The 23,234-nt window shown below is 39.8% G+C and overlaps 1 protein-coding gene and 1 non-coding gene across 5 annotated transcripts in view; both read right to left on the bottom strand.

Annotated features, from left to right (window-relative positions):
* Window positions 1-23,234, bottom strand: part of PIR (pirin) — a 723,908-nt gene that overhangs the window by 581,766 nt on the left and 118,908 nt on the right. For all 4 annotated transcript variants that reach the window (XM_044073077.1, XM_044073074.1, XM_044073075.1 and 1 more), the window contains one exon: window positions 5,527-5,607. In XM_044073077.1, the coding sequence (XP_043929012.1) occupies window positions 5,527-5,607 (81 nt within the window). The remainder of the gene's footprint in view (window positions 1-5,526; window positions 5,608-23,234) is intronic.
* TRNAS-AGA lies at window positions 1,613-1,694 on the bottom strand. The gene has a single exon. It is a non-coding gene; the product is annotated as a tRNA-Ser (tRNA).

The raw sequence follows: 23,234 nt of genomic DNA, 5'->3' as shown, positions 1-23,234 counted from the left end.
GGGTAGACAGGGAGGGACAGTCAGCAGGTTTTTGAAGTAGAGAAAATGTCATCTCCAGCTGTGTCGAGTGCTCCTAATTTTTCCCACATTGTAAAGGCATGCTTTAGGTAAACTGGAGATCATCCAATTAGCCGATAAATATGTGTGCACACGTGTGTGTGTTTGAGTATGTGTGTGTGTGTGTGTGTGTGTGTGTGTGTGTGTGTGTGTGTGTGTGTGTGTGTGTGTGTGTGTGTATCTGTGCATCCTATCCAGATTAGTTTTATGCCTGATGCTCACGGCTGGCCAGGATATGTCCCAGCTTGTCCATGACTATAAAGAGGATGAAATGTAAAATAAAAAATAATGAAGGGCTATCCATTACTGTCTCTATTTAATTTGAAAATATGGCCATTTCAGTATAAAATCAATGATACTAACATGAATAAAAAAAGCACCGATAAAGTTAATTCTTAAAATGGATTAAACTCCTTATAAAATGTAAACTCTAATTTATAAAAAAGTCACTGGATCACAATGGATAGCCTCCTACCCAGTAAAGATGCCTGCAGCAAATTTCTATTATTAAATTCTTATGTCACCTTCACCAATGTAATGTCATGGTAGGCTTTTTTAATTACCTAATTTATAGAAGGAACAGTAACTGTTTAACACTGCTTTCTACCATTATTAGCATATCTACAGCAGCAGGTAGCATTCTGACACAGTGTGCTGCATGCCTGGATAAGGAGAATCCACTGGTCCAGAAGAGTACCACAGTATACATTATAAAGGTGAATGTTTTAACTACTCCATTTCCAGAATGGCACTTTACATTTATCTTAAAGTATGTATTCTATGAAAATTGCATACTTTATAACCACATAGAAGTGCTTAAGACTCATTCCCCTTTTCTTCACCCACAGTTACCTAGTCAAATTAACCCCTGTCAAACTTCAGTCTAATCCTGGTATTTACCAGTGTCCTATGCCAGACACACTCCTTCATGACACCATAGTCCCCTACATTAGCTCAATCATATATTATGAAATGTCAGCACTTTTTGGCAATGATATTATTGTCTTTATATTATTGTATACCTATTTATTTGTTCTTGTTGTAACATGCAACCTGGCCTGCATCTGCAACTGGCAATTTCTGATCAGTGCTTTACCCTGGTCAAAAAAAATCTAACTAACTAACTAACTAACTAACTAACTAACTAACTAACTAACTAACTAACTAACTAACAGCCACTCAGGATGCCATTGGTTATAAGAATGGACTCGCACACACTGAATGTGATGAAGTAACCTGGGCCTTTTCCTGTGAAGTGTTATGTATATTAGGCTTGGCTCATGCTTTCCGGCATCACTGTGAAGCTTTATGATAGGAACACTAACTAAGACCTTCTGAGATTCAGAGAAGAGTGAATCAGGGGTGTCTCCTATTCCTATGTGTGTTTATTCTATATGCCAAACATTTTGCAGGCAGACTCTGGATTCATAGGTTGGTACTAGGCTCTCGGCCCTAGCCATAACAAATACAAGCCTAGCCATAACAATTCCCTGGCTATTTCTTCCCACAGTATTTACTTCTCTGGACCTCTGTCTAGCAGGGAAAAGAACACCACCATAATTGACAGGATTCTAACCTGTGCAGGGAAACCCCAATGGATTTCTAGTCCATCGCCTTAACCACTCGGCCACGATTACCACACCAAATCATCTGGGATCATCTGGGTAATGTGTTATACTAGGATTGGAGTCATCAGCATAAAATGCAACCATGAATGAATAGTGTGCTGTTGATTAACTAACTAGGTCATACATGGAATATTCTGGAACACATCTGGAAGACTGCAGGATATATTCTACATATAAGCAATACAGAGTTGTTGTCAGTTAATTTTTACCCAGCCCTACTCTTGCAAGACTGTACTGATGGATAGTATGCATATAAAATTAAACATTTGTTATGCCTGAAAGCAATGTTTACAGAAGGAAAAGAAATACTCAGAAGGTACAAACCTTAACAGTTTCAGTAGGTCAACAGGTAGCATACTCACCTTTGGTGCAAAGAGTTGTGGGTTCTATTGCCACACTAGGTAGATGAGGGTGCTGCACTACTGAGTGTGCTGTCTTTCAAATGAGAAGTTAAATTGAAGTCCCATCTGCTGACATGGTGGTAGTTCATGTGGACATAAACAATTCCACGGCACTTATCGGAATGGGAAGTTCCCTGTTGCCCTGGCCATATTTTCCCTAGTCAGTATGAATACCTTCTTGAGTCTCCCCTGAAAAGAAGCCATTGGCTTAATGGGACTAATCTGTTCAACAAAATGCAAATAAATAAGTAAATAAATTGGTGCCATCTCTTAGACAAAATACTTTCACTGCGGAACAGGGTGTCCACCAATAAGAAACATTTGCTCTCCAGAATTCTGTGACCATGGCAGAAAATGGAGTAGATAATTCTAGAGTATATGTTAGGGCATCAGTTATATGTGCAATATGTTGCCCATACAGCCTAAAAAGGTATTAGGATGAACAGAGAAGCCAGATGTGTAACACTATGTATACACATGGTGCAATTATCAACTTGTGATAAAACTCTAACAGGAACTGTGTGATACCATTACAAATATGGACTTGAGCTCTAGCTGTTTCTTTATTGTTTACTAAGCAGGCAAATGTGATGCACCAAAATGGATCCATTTCAACTAATGCCTGAACCAAATAAGTTATAGAGGGAAAGGTAACCAAACAGTGATTCCTATGGTTATTCACACACACACACACACACACACACACACACACACACACACACACACACACACACACACACACACACACACACACACAGCCATTAATATGCACAAAATAAGCAATCCAAATGTAATATTTCCATAAAGTAATTGTATAGAACTACACGCGTTTGTTAACATTATCTGCAGTTACAATAAAAGAGTAACACAAGTTAGATAAAATCAACTGTCATAGTGTGTACATGCACAAACAACATTACCTCAATGCCCAGAAAATGTCAAATACTCCTTACCAAACTTAAATAAAAATAAATTCATTACATAAATATTTATTTACCATTTGTTTACCAGGAAAGTCTGAATTGGAACAAGCCAATTTTCAGTGGAGGAACAGGAAGAAACTCTCCAGATGCATGGCTTTGTGACATGGGAGGAAAACGGAGCACCTGGTGGAAACCCACACAAACGCAGGGAGGACATGCAAACTCTGCACAGAAGGCACCCCAGCTGAGAATTAAACAGGAGAACCTCTTGTTGTGAGGTGACAATGCAAACCCACTGCACCACTGCGCCGTCCAAATAAATGCAACTTCGATATATACGTAAGCTCCAATTAAACATAGTTCGCTTAAAGCTAGCAGGTAAATATATTTGCAACTCATATAAATACAGTAAACTCTCAGTTAACCAGAACTCTCAAGTGATCAGAAAAAAAAAAATCGAAGAAATACAGTACAATTTTCACTTGTTGCACTTTGTGTCCTCCCCCGACCCCCGCAGAACCATACCTTACGTTTTTAGAGTTTTAGAATTTTAAAAAGGAAGATAAGAATAAATTTGCTCTCTACCAAACCTATGAACAAGTCAAACCAAACAGTATTCGTCAGGCCTATTTTTAATAGCTACTCTCAGGCAACCAGAAACTACAGTTATCCGGCATCTACAAATCCCCATGGGTGCCGGTTAACCGAAAGTTTACTGTATGCTAAAACAAAGATATTCCATATAAGCATTAGTATAATTAACAAAGTTATAGAATATGTAGTACAGATAGAACATGTAATTTTAAATGTAACTCTTACAGAAGATTTTAATACACAACGCATTAATTGGTATAGATGTCAAAAAGCTAGACTTGTGGGAGAAACACCATCATATAATGGAAATGAAATTTAAACAACGTTAAGAAAAGAATTGTTAGTCATAAACTGTTAATCTGTAGCAGTCACAGTGACATGACCATGACAGAACTGAATTAATCTGATTCGGAAAACAGATTATTTGGCGTAATGACTTTGTCTTAGGACAGTATACCATGTGGTAGACCACAGGGAGTTGAAGGTTCTATCATTCACTTTAAGGCGTGTTTTGGGGTGGGGCAGATGGATTTTACCATAGGATTTGGATATGAGCGTAATGGAGAGAAGGCTGTCTCTATCTCCCTCCCTTCCTCCCTCTCTCTCGCTGTTTATAGGGGATACTGCAGATGTCCTCATGTCAGAATTTCCCTGAGTCTACAGTGGAGCTCTGAAAAATGTTTGAAAAGTCCTTTATGCAGTGGATTTCCATATCTCATGTCACTTACTAGTTGTAACTAACGACTGACATCTTCCTTTGCAGATAAGAGTGGCATTCTTAACCAAACTGGACAAACTAGTATCCCAGTGGGAGACTTACCATGATACAGGAGCTGGTTGCCTAGAACATACCTATGAACACGAGACAGAGAATGAGATTACGAATGAGATGACTGAAGTATTTAAGGCCTTTTGCTCACATACAAGGGAAGTGCTACGACATCCTATTGGGGAAATCTCAACGGCCTGATAACTGGAATAAACAGATAGTGGGATCACTTCATGTTCTTCTTCATTTAGACTCTAAGTTGATCATTTTCCCATTTTTCTTTGTAATTAAACTTCCATGGTGGGAAGACTACATGAGAAAAATGTATACGGTCAGATGGATGGCAAAGCTTCACTCTAACCCCCCACCTCCACCCCCCATTCCCCCAGCATGGAACCTGAAACCTGCCCATGCTGCAGTTTTACAGGAAGATTGTCCAAAGTCAGTTTGGTAGTAGGTCTGAATCAGCTTGCCACATCGTATTTTTATGTACATGTTAACTATGGGAGAAGAAATGTTTAAAAACGCTAATAGGGTAATACATTTTTATCCCTGCTGCCATGAGGGCTATAGGAAGACAGTGGAAATCAAGAGAGAAAAGGTGAAAGGGTACGGTCTGGGACCTGTGCAGGATTAATTGTGTGGCAATGTCTAATTGGTTTTGTAAGAGAAATTAACTTACTTGAATAGACTGGGTACTTTCACACATGTCAAGCAACGAATGGACTGAGCTGTGAGTGCGTGGAAAGCTTAATCACCTCCCACAAAGGTGGTGGCACTGACCCCTCATTTCCTGACATCCTTTCTGTTTTTTTTTTCTTTTTCTCCCCTAACAAAAAGGGCAGAGTTAATTAGGCAATGGGAATTTGATAACATACCTTGCTGGGAATGAGAGAATTGCTTAAAATTATAAATAAAAACTGTTAGTAAAAAATAAATTCTGGTTATTCTTACTGAATTTGTGATTATACAGACAAGCACAATACACACAAGTTAGCATGTCTGTTGTACAGTATATAAAGTAAGCTGCAGATGAAGAATATAAGATATGTCTGATAACTATGTATTCTGATGATATGCATGCTGCCTCAGCAGAAATGCAATAATAAAATAATATTATCAGCTGTTAAATAAATCTCACACTCTTTTCTTACCTGTAAATCACCAGCATTTAATGTGCCAGCATGACCACAGGAATCTTCATGAAGAGAACAGCCTTTTAACAAGTAAGTCACCTATATACAAAACAAACAAAATTAGATTACATAGTAAACTACTTGTAATAAATATTTTAGTATCTTTGATATATTATTACATGGGATGACAGAGTCTGAAACTGCATATTTGAGGAGGCATATCATACATGTATATAAAAATACCACATGCTATTATTAAAAAGTAAAAAGGCTTCATGAATGTCTTCTTAAACTTCTTATTTCATACTTCAGTTTATATTGCAGGTTAATAAAAACACAGCTTATGAATACAAATAACTTGTGACAGGCCAATTTCCTGTGCTTTCTCCTATTAACCTGATGAACATGGGCATTCTAAGGCATTGTAGCAACTGCCTCATGTACAGAGACAACCACCCTCTCCTCTTACCTCCCAACACTCTTGAGAGAAATGCGCTTATATCTCCAAATTGGATGCCATGTACTCTCCAACCAAGACCGGAATAGCTGGTGAAGAGGAGATGGTCAACACCTGCACCACACCACATGGAACATATAGCCCTCCAGAACATCCACCATAACAGCCCTCACATAAAAACACAAACCATGCACTCACCTTCATGGACGCTCTCAACAGAAATCTACCCAAACAGCAGAGACCTCCAAGGCAGAAACACACTCGACCACCACAACACAAGACAGATAGCTCACATAAACAGTGTGCCCCTCAACCTAAGTTCCTAAGGCAAAACAGCTTGCCCAATACAATAATCATAGGTGACTCAACAGTGAGGCACACTGATGTCCCACTCATTAGGTTCTATAAGAAGATAACAGTCAGCTGTCTATCAGGTGCCAGAATCCAACACATAACACACAGACTCAGGTCACTCCACAACAAGTACAAATATGACTCTGTCATTGTCCATGTGGGTATGAATGACCCGAGATGCACCTCCCTGGACTACATGGAAAAGAGACATGGTGGAGCTCTCGGATTATGTGGCCCAGGCAGGTATGACCCTAGCCCTGAGCAGCATCCTACCATTGCCAAGAAGGATACCGCAGTACAACTAGAAAATGATTGACTTCAACAATTGGCTAAGTTTCTGGTGTCATTCTAAGGGGATCCAGTATCTGCTTGGGATGACATGATTGACAGTCCTCGATGCTTTGCCAGAGATGGCTTGCATCTGTCACCCCTGGGTTTCTGGGTGCTGGCTAAGGCTCTTGCTACCCGATAGTGCCTTTTTAGGTGGTGTTCCAAAGACCAAATTACCACCATAACAGCTATAAATAAATGTAATCTGAGGGTCATAGGTTTAGGTTCATAGGTTAGTACTAGGCTAGTTGCCCTTGCGAGCCATTGTAAGCCTAGCCAATTATCCCTTGTGAGAATTGAACCCTGCACCTTGTGCTTCTAAGGCAAACACCTTAACCATTAGGCCACCCTCCCAACCCATGCTGCTCAATGCTAGAAGTCTAAATCTCAAGATGGACTCACTCGAAGCACTCCTCAAAATGGAGAACATCGACACTTGTGCTGTAATGGAGACCTGATTTAAAGCAGCAGGAAGCACCACTGTGCTACCAGGCTATAAGTCATTCCACACCTTTTGCCCCCAAAACATGGACCAAAGTTCCAAAGGTGGTAGTGTCTCCATATTCATAAAGGATATGCACACCTGCAGACTAGTAGCCATGCATTACGCATCTGAGATACCCCAGGTACAGCTAACATTGGGTAAGACAGTGATTCAAGTCGTAGCCTGCTATAGGTCCCCAACCATGTTCCAAGACTCTCACTCCACATTCCTAAGCACCCTGGAAACTATTAAGATCCAACCCAACACTCTCATACTAGATGACTTCAACTACCCCTCCATCAACTGGGAAAACTACTCATGCACCAATGCACTGCCCCAACACTTCCTGGAATTCATCAGTTCCAATGCCCTGGACCAGGTCATTCTTACCCCCACTAGAGGAAGCAACATTCTTGACCTGGTTATTACTAACATGGGCAACAATTGCTCTACATGAATAGTCAATTCTTCCCTGGTTAGATCTGACCACAAACTAATCACCATGGAAATCCACATCTCAACCACATACCTTGCAAAGGTATCCACCATGAAAAACTTCTCCAAAGCTGACTTTGGACTCCTAAAAATAGAGATGGCTAACTTCACGGCACCCATGCCAATGGAAAATAGATGTATGACTGCTGAATCATACACCATTGCACTGTATGAACACCTACATAAATGCATGGAACTAGCCATAACCAACAGAACCAAGACACTCTCCACCAAAAAAGGAAGCCAATCGGGTGGTCTCCTGCTATTATTAAACTCTACAACAGAAGGAAGAAACTGTAGCAGAAAAAGGTGAAGTCCCAAGACTGGAAAAATTTCCTTATTAGCCTCAATAAAAAGTTGAGATCCCTCATCAAAACTTCCAAAGAAAGCTATGAAGGCAGAATTGTGGCAGACACTAAAAACAACCCAAAAATCTTCTATAGTTATATCTAGAATCGCCATGGCAATACCCAGATTTGCTCTGAATTACTGCACAATGGTACCTCCTATACTGAGCCAACAGATATTGCCAACATACTGGCTGACAGATTCAGTGTCAACTTTACCCCCCCCCCCCCCCAAAGGACCAATCTCAATACCGGAAGAATGCCAGGCACTGAGCATTACTGCAGTACAGATTAAAGCTGCATTGCCCAAGGCCAAGAATATAGCTTCCATGGGACCTGGCAATATCCCTGGCTGTGTTCTACATGAATTCCAAAGTGAACTGGCACCACATCTGTGTGCCCTGTTCACTCACAGCCTCACCTCAGGCTTTGTCCCCACCAAATGGTGCACTGCTACAGTCATCCCTCTCCATAAAGGAGGAGTGACTACAGACCCTGGAAATTGTCACCCCATTAGCCTGATGAGTCTTATATGTAAGGCTATGGAGCACATCAGCATGGCCCTAATTAACAAGGATATAGGGAATCCCCAAACTCTAGATCCCACACAGTTTGGCTTTGTGAAAGGCAGATCATGACTGCTCAACCTGGATGACTTCTGTGAGCCGGTCACCAGAGCTGTGGATGAAGGTAAGGCAGTTCATACAGCCTACCTCGATCTGGCCAAGGTCTTTGCTACCACCCCTCACTCAGGAATTATTGATAAACTCACCAAATGAGGCATCAATCCTATATCATTATGTTGGTTGCAAATTGGCTCACAGATAGAACCCACAGGGTGAAAGTAGCGGACTCCAAGTCAGACTGCCGAGTGCCGACCTGTCACAAGTGGACTCCCACAGGGATCACTCCTGGGTCCTCTCCTGTTTGGCATCTACTTCTCAGAAGTCCAGGCCAACATGGAGGAACTCTGGCTGACCAGGTCCACAGATGACTGCAAGCTGGGAGCCATCATCAACTCCCCAAGTGATGCAGACATCCTACAGAAAGGCCTCACTGAGACCAATGACTGGTGTCAAAATCATGGCCTTAAGCTTAATGCCAAAAATGTGTCATTATCCCCTTTGGGAAAAACTTAGTTCCCACTAATTACTACATCGATGGATCCCACTGAACACTGAAGGCATTATAAGAGATCTGGGGACACAGGTTGACAGCAACCCCTCCTTCAACCACCACATTGCCACTGTGGTCCTTCTATGTGGCACATCTCATTACCAAGGGTTTTGCATCCAGGAAGAAAGAAATAACCATTCCTCTCTACTCTTCCCTCATTAGGCCAGTCATTGAGTATAATGCCCCATTTGTCCTACATGGACAGACTCAAAAAACTCCATCTATTCTCTGTCTCATATTGTCTACTAAGAGGCGATCTCTGCTTGACTTACAAAGTCATGTCTGACCCAGCTCTCTTAGAAATGCTACTTCTAAAGAAATCCCAATCCCTCCACACCACACACTCTAGAGATTGCAACCTCATTACCACAATCAACAGAACATGCTGGAGGGACAGGTTCATAACCCTGAGACTGCCCATGCTCTGGAATAGACTTCCCATACATGTCAAGAAGAGAACCTTACTGGCCCTCTTCAAGAGAAATCTTGATGAGTGGATGGGAAATAGTTCACCCCGGGGATCACTCCAGTGGCTCTACTTAATAAAGGCTCTGGGAACTAAAGTCACAATGCCAGGGCACCTCTATGGGCTAGGCTTGTAAAGACTCCAGGGCCATAAGCCTAGTACACACCCATGAACCTATGAAAACGCTAATCACAATATTAGGTATACAAGACAGATAGCTGTCAATAATCATTGATTAGCAGACATCTGGTTTGATTAGTGACAGTTAACTGTTTACCAGCATGTCACTGACAACCAGCTATTCTCTGTTCCATACAGCCTATAGACATTTACCATTCTTAAACAACCTACAAGCAGAGAGTGAAGCTGAGGGTTAGTACCTATTATAATTTACAGCTACAGCTCCATGCATTCTATATGCTACTCTGGGTCTGATATCTCTCCCTTTCTTCTTAAGTGAATAACCTTTCTTATGTGTTACAATAAAGGAAGGGCATGCACGACTGTCCTTAGTCAGGTCTGTCAGCATGTGCTGGAGTAAGTAGTGACTCCCTGCAATCTCATGACTATTCCTTATCGCTCTCCTTTGTTCTTCCTCTTCAGCATGACTCCTTCACATCTCCTTATCTCCTTAGCATGAGTTTATGTTACCATATCACGTTCCTCCTCACTTTAGTGTGAAGCGATCTAGGTAGTGTAGTTTACTGTCTTGCCCTTTCCCCTCCATCCATGCACCTTTCTGGTAGCATGTCGATACCTTAATTCTCAAAGACTGAAAAGTACGCTACAAGCTGCTTCTTCACACGCTTTCCTTTTATAATAAATGCATCAAAACATAAATGGCTGTCATTTTTACATCTTTAGGACTATATTTTTACAACAGCTATATTTAGCAGAAAAGTATTAGTTTTTTTTTTTCATTGTATGAGCAGTAGAGAACAGAATGGCTAAGACAATGAGTTCACAATGGATACCAGTAGCCTCAACAGATTCTCAAGTAATTCCACTAGATTATCTATGCACGCAGTACAAAATAATAAATAAAATCAAGTCAGTGCAATACAGTCATCAGGTTTGTGACTATGCTGGTTTGTGGTAACTGCCTGAGAGCAGAAACTACAAATTATTTAAATAATTAAAATGGTTAAGGATGTAGAGTAATCTGTCAAAAAAGATTTGTGGAAGATAAAAGAAAAGTTGACTGGTTGTAGGTAGTAATGATGAAGAAAATATATAAATCTTGTATTCACGTAATGTTAACTGCTTCTGAAACAAACAGACAAGAAAGAAAAACGATAGTGAGTCTGACTGGTAGTGTATAGGGATAAAGCCCTGACTATGGCCCAGGCAACTCAATTTCTATTAATGGCTTAAGCACCTGATGGTGAGGACAGGGAGGATGGGTGTGTCCACTCTGGGACAAGGTTACACACTCAGGCACACCTTTGTGGTTAATCCATTGGAAGGGCAGGGGCATGTGAGGAACGTTGTTCATAAGGTGGGCAGTACTCTGGCTGAGCTGCATGTGGCAGCATGGACAATATGCACAGAGTCCATCACATGGTACCTGTTTGGGCAGTATGAGTACACATGAAGTGGAGACAGAAGTAAAAAGTAACTGGCAGCAGTATGACACTCCCCAAGGAAACCTTTGACTCTGATTTGACCTCAAACATGGACTGGAGTTAGTCTACTAGAGGCAAGGAGGTTTGCAAGACCCACTGGATGAGGAGAGGCCCTCACAGCAGCCAATGGTCAGTTGCAAAAAGCAAAAATAAAGAAGAAGGGGTAATGGAAACTGAGCTAGTTTAGTAAAGATGAAAAAAAGTTCCATGGGCCTCCACTGAAAATGGGTATTACCCAGTTGGACTTTCCTGGTAAACAAGACAAATAAATAAATAAAAAGGAAAAAATTAGGAAGATAAATTTGAGCTGTCTCTTCAAAGACCACAATGAAAACAACTTAACACATTTGGGGAAAAATCATTCCTCTGTTTGCAAGTCAAAGATCCAAAGGAACCATTGCAAAGTTAAGCCTTGAAGAAGATGAATCTAAAGCAGGAAGAAAAATAATTACCTATTTAACAAAACAATCATTATGCAAATAATCCTGATAGCCATCTATGCCATTCTTTAAATGACCCATTCATCTCCTGGTAGCCACGAGTTGCTGGTGAGAAGGGAAGATAACAGATAAGGAGATGCAGTCATCAACCATATGGAGTAGAAAGATTGTTTTATAATGTCCTGTTTATTCCTCTCCCATACAGATACAGAAATTACATCTCTGGGTACCTGTCAGTGTACATCCAGGGTTTTGATACAGTTGCATGGTCATCCCATTAGCTGGTCCTCTTGCTCCCAGCCCAATAAATGTTTCTGGGTTACCAGTGTCATACAGGCAAGCTCTCGTTTTGCATTTGTGAACTTTTCATTTTACTTCTAAATGTTGCTCAAGCACACTACTAAGGGACATAGAAAGGTACTGCTGTTTAGAAGCGCTGATAAGCCTAACAGTGATCAATCACTGAACCCAGTCCAGCTATTTAACATATGTCATAAAAAGAAATACTGCCAGCTCAGCTATCTGGAATTTTGTAAATAATTTACGTCATTTGTGAATATCAACATGATTCATATGCTTGTGTTACAAATGTATTAAAAATGTATGTTATGCGTATATCAAACTGCTGGTACAGAAGTGTGTGTTGAAAAGGGTTGTAATGTACTGAGCTTTAAAAATGTATCCACAGTGTACCCTACTGGAACAAAACAGAAATGTACATGCACTATTCTAACTGTTGGAAACTGGAACACGAGGTTAATTTCAGAAAAATAGCTGAAAACTTAAATTATTTTATGACAACGTAATAAAAAGGATGTTATCTTTCAATTACAGTGCAGTAACAGACACAGTGTCTGCAACTAGAGGTTCTCTACATTGTCTTGCAAGTGTTTTTTTATTTTATGACTTCCAGGATCTGCCTTAAATCTAAGAAAAGCCTTGTTTATGTATTTTCACAGGTAGATGCTAAATGCTACCAGCTGCATCAATGGTTGTTTTTCACTTGGGATAAAGTCAGATAACAAGAAGTGATGTCATCCTGCAAACTATCCCAACAGTAATATTTGGGATATTAATTTAAGAACTCTGAGAGAGACTGAGTATTCTGTATTTTCCTTTGACCTGACAACATCAGTTGGTAGACCCACTCACCACATCTGCCTTGTTTGCTCTGTAAGTTAACTATGATGTAGTAATTCTCTTACATTCAGTCAGGAATATAGTGAAGTATAGTTTGGATCTTTTCTTTATTTAGTTGAGACTGTCCTGCAATGTTGTTTTAAATATTTCCTGTGATTTTGACCTCTGATGTTACTATGATCATATACTGAGTATTTTCTTGCTCTTTTATTATTTATTATTAAATATATTTAAACATTTTGTGGTGGCTGATATTTGACATATTTAGGTTTTGGGAGTACTTGCATATTTATTTGGTGACACTGTGGGCAACTCCTAATAGCCTTGCTCTTGGTCAAACTACCATTCGTATTGCTAGTAACATTACACAGTAAGATTGGACACTCTTTGTTAAGATCCTTAAAGTAGCTGATAAAGAGTTGGCTGGTGATAGCAATAACTACCTTATAGTCTGGGTAGAAGGGGGCATAGCTAGTAAACCTGTGCCAGTATTTCCCAGGTGTGTGTGTGTGTATAAATCAAACCTCAAAGTGTGTGTGTGTGCATGTGTGTGTGTGTGTGTGTGTGTGTGTGTGTGTGTGTGTGTCAACTACTTGGGCAGGGACACGAAGCACTGGTTGGGCAGAGAGGTTGCTAGAGGTCTTGGCTTGGCCACTCAGCTGACATCTCAACTCTATAGCTGTGCCAGTGGGGAGTCTTACTGGGGATCCAGAGAAAGAGTGAGAAACCAGCCCTGGACTGACTGTGGTCTGTGTGTGCTCTTAAGGGAAACTGCATTTGATGCAGAGAGTTGCATCTGACAATACTGTGTGTGTAGCTGTCATCCTTTCGGTGTACATCCCCCACTGGTGCTAGACATATGGATTGAGGCCCCTTGATTACTGTTGCCAGTGGTGGGGCGTCACAACATACACAAAGTGAACAGAATGGTTCTTGAATTTAATATCGTGCTAAAGAGGTAGAATGTTTCAAGTTTTAAACAAACTGTAGTTTCCATTAAATTGGTTTGTTAATGTAAAGTGAGTATTAAATGTAATCTGATATGCTACTCCCATGTATTGAAAATGGAAAACACTTTAACACTACTTAATAAGTAACAATTTAATAAATAAGAGATTATGCAGTGGAAAAATTCTCCCCCATCTCAGGTAATAAATAAAATCTACTACAACATTGTGACTGCACAAAGAAAGACAATATCAGTTTGTAAGAAATGAGAAATATTTGTCTTTCTCCTTTACTGCATAACTTCAGAAGAGGAAAAAGGTTTTGGAGGGATTATAGTATCAAATGTATGTTTCGACCAGGAAGTCTTCACATACATGATGGGATAACACCCCTTCCCCAGTAATATATAGAGATGTTGGCCATGGAAAAAATTATCTGGTGCATATAGCTGTAGTAACAGATTTGCAATATATATTTCTTACCCCAGACTTTGTTGATATCCAGCATTAAGATACCTTCCTATCTAAACAGATTTTTTTTTGTTCTGAGCAGACATAATATTTATATATATCTATCTATATCTATCTATCTATATGTATATATATATATATATATATATATATATATATATATATGGTTTACTATCAAAAGCACGAAAATCACTTACACGACAAATAATGTCGACTCATACATATTAAGTAGGTTGCATGGTCGACGCAACATAGTCGACAAATTCTGTCGCCCATAGTGTTTAAATCCCCCATTCACATCAATGCTGTGAATCCCTGCCCTATGTACATCCTAAACAGAAAGTACACATGAATGTCGACATTTATATATATATATATATATATATATATATATATATATATATATATATATATATATATATTGCTGCGGTAGTGTTGTCGCCTCACAGTTAGACGTTGCCCGTTCGATTCTCAGTTAGAGTGTCTTCTGTGTGTCGACATACGTGAATGGGCCTTCCTTCATTGAAGGTTGTGCGTTAGGCCCGGCAAGCCAGCATGTAAAAATCTGCTGCCAATCATTAGCGGACTGGAGTTCCGCTGTGGCGACCCCTAACCGGGAAAAGCCGAAAGACACAAAAAAAAAATATATATATATATATAGATATACATGTAGATATATAGATATATATAGATATACATGTAGATATATAGATATATAGATATAAAATGCATATATGCATGTATGTATGTGTGCATTTTTCTTCTTATGCATACTGCCCATCGCAACTAGAGAAGCTGTCACTCAACCATGAAGTGAGTTTGGGTCCTGTGTCTCAGAACTACTCAATTCCCTTTTAGCACAAAGTCCAGGGACATCTTCATCCCAGCAGTTTGAGGTCTGGCTTCTTCCCCATATTGCAGCTGTCCCTTTCCACAAATAATCCAGGAGCACAGTCTGGTCAACTCATATGCTCAGATGTGCAAAGCAACTATATGTAGAATGAGGGGCTCAGACCCAGCGACATAGCTTGTTTTAAGCTCATAGCTTTAATCATCTAAGCTAACTGTCTGACTACAGTGATGCCCTAACGTCTCCTCCACTGGTCTGGGCAAACCTTTTCCATGCAGTGCCTGAAATGTAGATAATTTTATGCTTCCACATATCGAATATTCCCAGAACAGAACTCATACTTTCTCTTTAGACTAGTGAAAGTTGATACAAATTCATTGCCAAGGCAGAAGTAACAAGAAATATGTTAAAGAAACAGACAAACCAATGACTGACTGCAATGAAATCAACAGTGTACTAGTATGCATCCAGCACTGAAGTTGATTGTAAGCAAGAAAAGGAAAAGAATTAGAAAGTTAATTGAAAATTAGCTTGTTATATTTAAGTTTCTTAACCAAGTTAGTGGATATAACAAAAAAGTCCCAGTCCATGATAATTTAATGTAAACTTCTTCATGATGCTTTAAAGTCGATTAACTTTTTTCATGAACTTGGGAGACAGCGTGCATGCATTTAAATTCCTGATTATATGGGAAATATCTCTTTTAGATTAATCCACTGACTTGTTTATACAGAACTTCACTACACCAAGTATTGTTGTAAACAATAACGCATAAGTTTTATTATCTCAACTAAAATAATACTGGTACCTTTTATTTCTCTCCTTCACTTCCCACCATCCCTTTGTCCTCTACTATACATTCACCACACATCTTCTTCCATACTTCTCATATCTTTTCAACAGATACCTATTAACACAAACTAGTCATAAACCTCACCATAACTAATGTCTCCTTGCTCAATCTATTACTTTCTTCTACCCCTTCTGACATACACACTGTAAAACACCTTATTTTATTACTACATAGAGTTCATAAACAATGTTGTCAGTTACAACTCATGTTGCTTGTAAAGCTAAATGTGTATCCAGCTGTTTATGTAAACTATGTAAAAACTCTGTGGTTGTCTATTCAGAATTATCCAGCTGTTTTTGTAAACTATGTTAAAATTCTGTGGTTGTCTATTCAAAATTATCTCGCTGTTTATGTAAACTATGTAAAAACTCTGTTGTTGTCTACTCAGAATAATCCAGCTGTTTAAGTAAACTATGTAAAAACTCTGTTGTTGTCTACTCAGAATTATCTAGCTGTTTATGTAAACTATGTAAAAATTCTGTTGTTGTCTACTCAGAATTATCTAGCTGTTTTTGTAAACTATGTAAAAACTCTGCGGTTGTCTATTCAGAATTATCCAGCTGTTTATGTAAACTAGGTATAAACTCTGTGGCTGCCTAGTCAGAATTAAGTAAACTATATTAATTACACATACTGAGTTGCTGATACATAGATTGTATTTCTAATTGAATTCAATATTATGTAAAAATGTCTTTAATACTATGTAAACTGTATGTATGTAAACTTATGTGGAACTTTTCTCCCCCAGCCTTTGCTGAAAATGGGTTCTTACTAAGTCAGACTTTCTCAGTCCATAAAAACAAATAAATAAATACGTTTGTAAAGTTCAGCCCAAAATATAAAATGCATTTCTGTCAGGACAAATCATGTACAATAATACTGATGTGGGGAAATTATGCATAATCAAAATATCAGTGGGGTTGGGGTACCACATACTAAGGAATTCAGGCTTACAATACGTCACAAAGTGGCAAAGCAAAGGGCATCAAATGGGCAAACTATTGTAAATCATGCTGTACAGTAAAGCATTAATAGAACAGTTCTGTGCTATTTGCTACACTTAAAGTCATCCTTAGCTAACAAATGTCCATATGTCAAACTACCTGAGCATTATCACATCTCTCAGCCCTCCTTTTCTCCATCTTCTCCCTAATTCCCATCCTTGTAGCATAATCCACACTCAAAATATGCTACCTATATCTCCTGTATTAACTGTCTACTACAATCATCTTCTGAATAATAACCTAGCCTCCAAAAATTATTTTTCTACTGTGTCATTGCCTAAGCTTAAAATGATTGACCTACAGCTCATTTAGAAGTAAGAATATATGAATTTACAAATATTTCCAATATTATCAAGATGCGTGAAAATACAAAGAATGCAGCCAAAGAGGTTTAACATGTTCACAAGGAGATTGATAACATAAGAAATGTTTTTTTCTAGTATTACTATAGTATTCATTTGAAAGTTTTATACTACAAAATACTTACAAATGAAGAGGTATTAGATTAAGTCCTAACCTTGCACAATCATTTTTTTTTCTATTTTATATTATTGTAAAAAAAAAATTCTCATCTACTTTATATAGAACTTTGTTTATTTGCAGTTCTATGTAGGGGTTTAGCAATTATGCTGTAATGCATTGTATGTTGTAATGCAACTTTTCTATCAGTGAAAAAGGGTCATTTTTTGTTTCAAATATATTTTTATTTAATTTGTTTTAAACTTTCATATTCATAACATAGTAATGACATGAGAAAAATACAATAATTTCTATAAAATACACAAAACAATACTTGAGAGTTAGAGTATAAAACATTGTGAAGCATGAAGTTTGAAAACGTTATGCAAAGAAAAGAAGAGATAACTATATACATTATGTACATGTAATGCTACAAAAAAGACAGAAGAGAACAACTAATTATTAATAATAATGCTCACTTAACCCCAATCAATTTAAATAAGTATAAACCTAAAACTTCCCAAATGTGTCAAGCCTGTTCAGCACCAAGTGCTGACCTACTACACATATCCTGGAGCTGCAAATGTTCCTATAAATTTTTTAGAGCAAACCTAGAAAATATAGGCTATGAAAAATGTCCTGGGAATTTGCAATACTATCATTTACCTTATCAAGAAAGAAATTACATGTTTTAGTTACACTTTGTGCTCTAGTCAAATTATACATTACACAGAACTGGTTAGACCAATCACAAATGTCTTGGTCCGGATTTAAGCAAATAGCAATGAAATACATTATCTTCCCACAAGTTAATCACAGGTAGTTATAACAGGAGTCTGCATGTCCTCCCTGTGATCATGTGGGTTTCCTTCAGGTGCTCCGGTTTCCTCCCACATCCTAAATACATGCTGTAGGTGGATTGGACACTCTAAATTGGCCCTAGATGTGAGTGCATGCATGTGTGTGTCTTCTGTGGAAAGTTGGGCGCCGGGCTGGCAACTAGACACTGTAAAACTCCACTGCCAATCATGAGTGGACAGGTGATCCACTGTGGCAAACCCTAACTGGGAAAAGCCAAAAGAAGAAGAAGTTATAATAGAAAACAATACTTTCTAGAATACTGGAATTTCCTCCTTGACCATATACTAAATTATTAAATTAATGTGACTAAGAGTTAATATTCAAACTTACATTAAGCACTATACATACTATACATACTATATTGGTCAACTGTAAATATGCGTATGATAGGGTTTTTATGGTAAAAGGTAAAGGGCCAGATTCAGGAAGCCTCCGTGTAAGAGTTATAACTCTTACACGGAGGCTGCAGTTAAACTGTGTGATGTCAGCATATCATGCATATGCATGAGGTGCATGAGGCATGCTGAATCACACTAGTAACTCTTAAACGGTCCATGTAAGAGAGTAGGGGGAGTGTCTGTAGGCTAAGCCCTGCAAGCGGACACGCCCCCGGAAGACTAGAATAGCTGAAAGTAAACAGCCACGAGAGAGGCCATGGAAATGTGAATAAACACACTACACAACACATGCCCCAATAGACCATCACTGTATAAAGTGAAGAGATGTTATAAAATTAAATTAAAACCTTTTTTTTTTTTTTTAAACCCCGTAAATGTTTGCTACTGTGTGCGCCCGTGTGCGCGGGTGTGCTACTAGCGCAATCACAGTTAGCAGTCAGTGGAAAAGGATATAAGAACTAAATATGCAAAGTAAGCCAATATGTAATAGCTTAGCGGTAGAGTTGCCGGCCTAAGAGTAGGCAGGCAGGGTTCGAGCCCCCACAACAACCTTTTTTTTTGTAAATAAGCACTAAAAAGCCCCCTGACAGTATTGTACAAATGTAAATGTATTCCCTTTTGTAAAATGGAATGAAATGGAGCATATATTCTGAAGTAACGCAATAATAAAAATAGTCAGAAATGTACTGATAGCTAAGCTGCTGTGAGACGGAGTGCCCATAGCTGAGTAGTGTTTAAAAAGCTGCAAACTGCGTGCCCGTTGCTAGGCACCAGTTTAACAGGCTGAAACTGTTTGCAACTAGCTGTGCTCAGCTGAACATGTGTGTCACTAACCAATTAAGGTTTATCCCAGCCCACACCATTTGCGCGCCGCTCCCACAAGCTAACTGCCAGTGTGCATGCGTTACCTCCACGCAAACGAGCGCAGACCTGGTTTTAAGTGCTTAAAAGTGCTTTTGGCATGTTTGATTGACAGGTCCTCAACTCATTTCTGTCAGGAAAATCAAAAGTCAGTTGCTAGAGTCGAACCCAGGATACCATGCACTAGAGTCAAGGTACTACACCACTAAGCCATGACAGCAATACCATGAAATGCAGAAATAGCATATATATGGGATAAAATCCAGAATGGAGCATGAGAAAGCATTTTCAGTGAAGTAGATACAATTCCAAAACGGCCAGTCAGAGAAATGTGCAGGAAAAGCGGCACATATAAGCCCCATAGGCGGGAATACACAGCAGAAACTATTGTAGAACAGAGCTGCAGTCAGAATGAGTGGAGTAGGTGATGGACGTTGCTTTCGAGCACAGTGTTGGGGCGTTGAGGAGTCCAGATACATGGTCTGGCTCCTTGTCCATCATCACGAGGCCCAACTCATGCAGGGCCAGGTCTCATGGGGAGCATATAGGGCAGAGGCATGGGACCAATTGGCTCGTGATCTGACCAGTGCTACTGGCATTCCATGCACTGGTGAGCAGGTCCGTCACCACCATGCGGACCTGAAGCGACGCAAGCAAGACCAGTTGACCGAATGGATCCAGGAGGCCCGGGATATGCCCAACGCCCCACTACTAAGTTACACTTTACTTATGTATGTAAGGATTTCAACTAGCTGATACCATGGAGATGTGTAGTCCAATATTACTTCTTTCGTATTACAGCTGCAGGTGTCCGCTCTATGAACCGCGAGATGCATGCCTGTAGGCTGGTGCGGATGCACCACCATGCAGGTTAGTAACCCCACCCAGTACTTGTAAATAAATATTATACTGTAGCATGTATCAGAACACTGCAGTGTATTGATTAAAAGTAATATAATGTGCAAGCAAGATTTGAAAGTCTGCAGGTATGGCTGCAACAAGTTCATCAGTATGCAAGTGTAACTGGAAATATAATTGATAGAATTAAACAGTGCTGTAATACAGATGTCCCACCATTAATTAAATATAGTGTAACCTGCAGTAGTCTCAAGAGTACAGCTTCAGAATCTGAGGTAGTCACATGTGAGATATATCCCCTGTTGAAATGCTGAATCATGACAGAAGTGAGGCTGTTGGAAAGTGTTTGAATCACCACTAGTCTAACATGTGAACAAAGCCTAGAAGTAGCAACCTGAACTGTGAAGTTGCAGGATGTGTGAGAGTGACAGAAAGGGTCATGTTTGAATAAATAAAGTAGTAATAACCCCTGAATATATTAGCCCCAGTGTGTTTCTACAGAACTAAATGCATGTGGGAAGTACAACTTAATATCCCAAACTGATTTCAGTGTGGCAGAATCTGGAATGTCTAGGCCAAATGCTGTATATGGTGATCACAGTAAACAATTTGCAGATAGAATGATAGATTATCTGACAGACTAAACAGCCATAGTTGTCCCCTGTCCTGTCATCAAAGTGTAGCAGGATGATGTATCTGATCAAATTCAAAATAAGTAGGATAGTGATGTATTTGTAACAGGTGTAGCTTGACAGTCAAATAAAATTTATTTTGAAACATCAGCCTCAACTTAATTGTGTACCTATTACAAATGTAAATCAATGTGTAACATATGAATGTGTCATCACTTTCTATCTCCGCCCAACCCTATAATTCCATATAACAACACCCACTAAAAAATGGTATGTGAACATTTCATTAATCATGGACATTTGTCCGTTTCAAAAATATATGCATGTCTGTTCGTGCATGTGCCCTGTTCATACCTGCAAATCTGATGGCCTGTTGCCATTAATCAACCCTGCATGTTGTTTGACTGTGTATTTCTGTTCAAATAATGCATGTGATATTGATATGCCCCTTGTTCAATGGTGTTAATATCTGGGTGTTTGTTTGATGGGAATACCAATGCATGCTGTTACAACTAATCTGAATGGAATACAATGCCACTAACCCAAACTAACATAACTACTCACAAACCTAGAATGCTTGGGAAGGCAGGTCCCAGCGGACCCACCTCTCCCACCTCAGCTGGCGACTGCACCTGGTACTAGTGCCCAGTCCGGACCCCCCTCCGGTGACCCTGTGCCACCTTCGGGTGGAAGCGCTGCAGGGGATGGGGCCCGTCCCCCCTCTGCAAGTGTGGCCGGAGGGGTTCGTCCACTCACCCTCCGTGGTGTCCGGTCTGTGGTGCGAAGGGAGATCCAAGACACTGTTCTTGGGCCCCTACACCAGCTTGAGGCTCGTGTGGCACAGCTAACGGCCCTGGCCGTTGCCCCGCCTACACAGCCCCCAGCACAGCCCCGTCCTGGGCTGTGAAGGAACAGTGGCAACTGCCTATGGGTGGGGATATCAGTTCCACTGTTGCCATCTGTGGGCTCATGCATCTTGGAAATCCCAACCTCCGTCCCCGTCAATTGTGTAACCCCCCCCACGTGTGTCATACACCGCCCCTGTATGTGTCTTGTCTGTCTTGTCTGTTAACCTACCCAACCTACCTCCCCAGCTATACCGACTTCCTTCACCTGACATACCACTCTCACCTGAAAAAAAAAAAAAGGGCACTCTGTACCCACAAAAAAATTACGCCCCATACATAGCTGTCCATGTCGCACACATGTCTGCTTGACATTGAAACAATTAATTACAATTGGCTCTACAACAAATATTAATGTTGTCCTGACACCTCTCTCAGGGGTGAAAGGTTTCCAATGTCTCACCAAAATATATGGAAATGCACAGCTGTTGCTGCCAAAGACATGGGCATCTATGGGCCTTACCTACATCCCTCCTGCAAATCCCACGCTTGTTTCCCTACTGTCTTACCCTCTTTGTGACCCCTTTTTCACCACTTTCCTGTCACCCCTTTTTCTTTTCTTTCAAAGAAATTAGCTGGTGTGCGCTTGTGTTAGCGGAGCTCACCGCCAGTGCAAGATCGTGAGCTCAGCAAACGAGCGCAGACCTGGTTTAAAGTGCTTAAAAGTGCCTTTATGGCACTTTGATTGACAGGTCCTGTACTCAGTTTGAAAGTTTGCAAAGAAAAATAAATTCCCACTGTCAGTCTCGAACCCAGGACCTTGGTAACATTAGTCTGTATGACCTACCACTAAGCCATGCTTGCCTTACAAGAACACAGTGCTAAAATAAATATAACATGTAATAGTAAAAATCAGTATAAAAGCAGTATAGGAGATGTACTATCTGAAGCATGTCAGGCAGAGTTTTAATGACCAAATTACTGGATTCCCATACTAGGTCAGTGTTAACAGAAACAGCCCTGCTACCTGTTAGCTTGTACATAATAACGTAAGGTAATGTACATATGTGAAGGTATGTATATCTACACATACATATATATAAATATATATTAATACATATGAAATATAGTTGTAGGTCTCAGTAGCCATACACACTCACTACAGGAAACAGTGAACATAATTGCAGCAACCTGAATCTGCAACACAGCCTGACCCCTGTGTGATCTACTTACCCTTCTAACTGCTTAAAGGTGGCCTCAGCACTTTGATTGACAGGTCCTGTACTCAGTTTGAAAGTTTGCAAAGAAAAATAAATTCCCACTGTCAGTCTCGAACCCAAGACCTTGGTAACATTAGTCTGTTTGACCTACCA

The sequence above is a fragment of the Protopterus annectens genome, chromosome 5.part1 (genome assembly GCF_019279795.1).
Source record: "Protopterus annectens isolate FY-2018-M chromosome 5.part1, PAN1.0, whole genome shotgun sequence".
Lineage (NCBI taxonomy): Eukaryota > Metazoa > Chordata > Ceratodontiformes > Protopteridae > Protopterus > Protopterus annectens.
Note: the sequence above shows the minus strand (reverse complement) of the source record. Positions and strands in the feature narration are given on the sequence as shown.